Source organism: Apaloderma vittatum, unplaced genomic scaffold, assembly GCF_000703405.1.
Source record: "Apaloderma vittatum isolate BGI_N311 unplaced genomic scaffold, ASM70340v1 scaffold31786, whole genome shotgun sequence".
Lineage (NCBI taxonomy): Eukaryota > Metazoa > Chordata > Aves > Trogoniformes > Trogonidae > Apaloderma > Apaloderma vittatum.
Genome location: NW_009723889.1, coordinates 1 through 734, shown reverse-complemented (window position 1 = coordinate 734; position 734 = coordinate 1). Strand labels below are relative to the sequence as shown.

At 61.0% G+C, this 734-nt stretch overlaps 1 protein-coding gene across 1 annotated transcript in view; it reads right to left on the bottom strand.

The window, feature by feature from the left end:
- Positions 1-481, bottom strand: part of SNX33 (sorting nexin 33) — a gene marked incomplete at its 3' end in the record, with an annotated part of 2,672 nt that extends 2,191 nt beyond the window's left edge. Inside the window, exon 1 of the mRNA XM_009872281.1 lies at positions 6-481. Within this exon, the coding sequence (XP_009870583.1) occupies positions 6-481 (476 nt within the window). The remainder of the gene's footprint in view (positions 1-5) is intronic.
- Between the last annotated feature and the right edge of the window lie 253 nt (positions 482-734).

The window sequence follows — 734 nt, the reverse complement described above, 5'->3', positions numbered from 1 at the left end:
GTTGCCTCTCCGTCCTCTCCAGCGCCGGCTTGGGACGGTAACCGGCGTGCTGGTGGTGGTCGTACGCTGACGGGTACTGCAGGTTGGGTGAAGGGTGCCCGTTGGTGCCTGGCGTGCTCCGGGGTTCCTCCACCACCGTGCAAGCATCATCCCAGTCGTCCCAATCATCATCATCGTCATCCTCAAAACTGCCCTGGTAGGGGATGCTGGGGTTGGAGGGGGCTGTGTAGAAGGAGGACTCGTGCCTGGGCGAGCCGGCCGGGCTGATGGAGTAGTCCGTGTAGTTGGAGCCGGATCGGGAGCGGAGGATTTCCACATAGGAGGCAGGGAAGAGGCCGGTCTCCCCGCGGCTGTTCTGGCCCTGCAACCACCCGTCCAGGGAGTTCTCACTGAAGATGACGAGCTCCTCGTTCTCCTGGATGCTGATCTCCTCTTTGTTTTCGCTCTGGAAGTTGTAAAGCGCTCTGGCTTTCAACGCCATGGCCGGGCCCGGGGTGGCGAGTCGCGGGGTGGGGACACGACGTAACACAACCCAAAAAAACCCCACACCCCGTCTCCGGTGATACTGCAAGCTCGCCGGGCTCTGGGGCCACAAAGTGCTGTGGGAAAAGGCTGGGCTGGATTCTCAGGGAAATAAAAACAAAAACAGTTGGAGAAGCAATCCCTTACGAGGTGACGCCGGGGTCCGTAGGTCCAAGCGACCCCCTCGATCCCAGCTGCCCGGTTAAAACCAG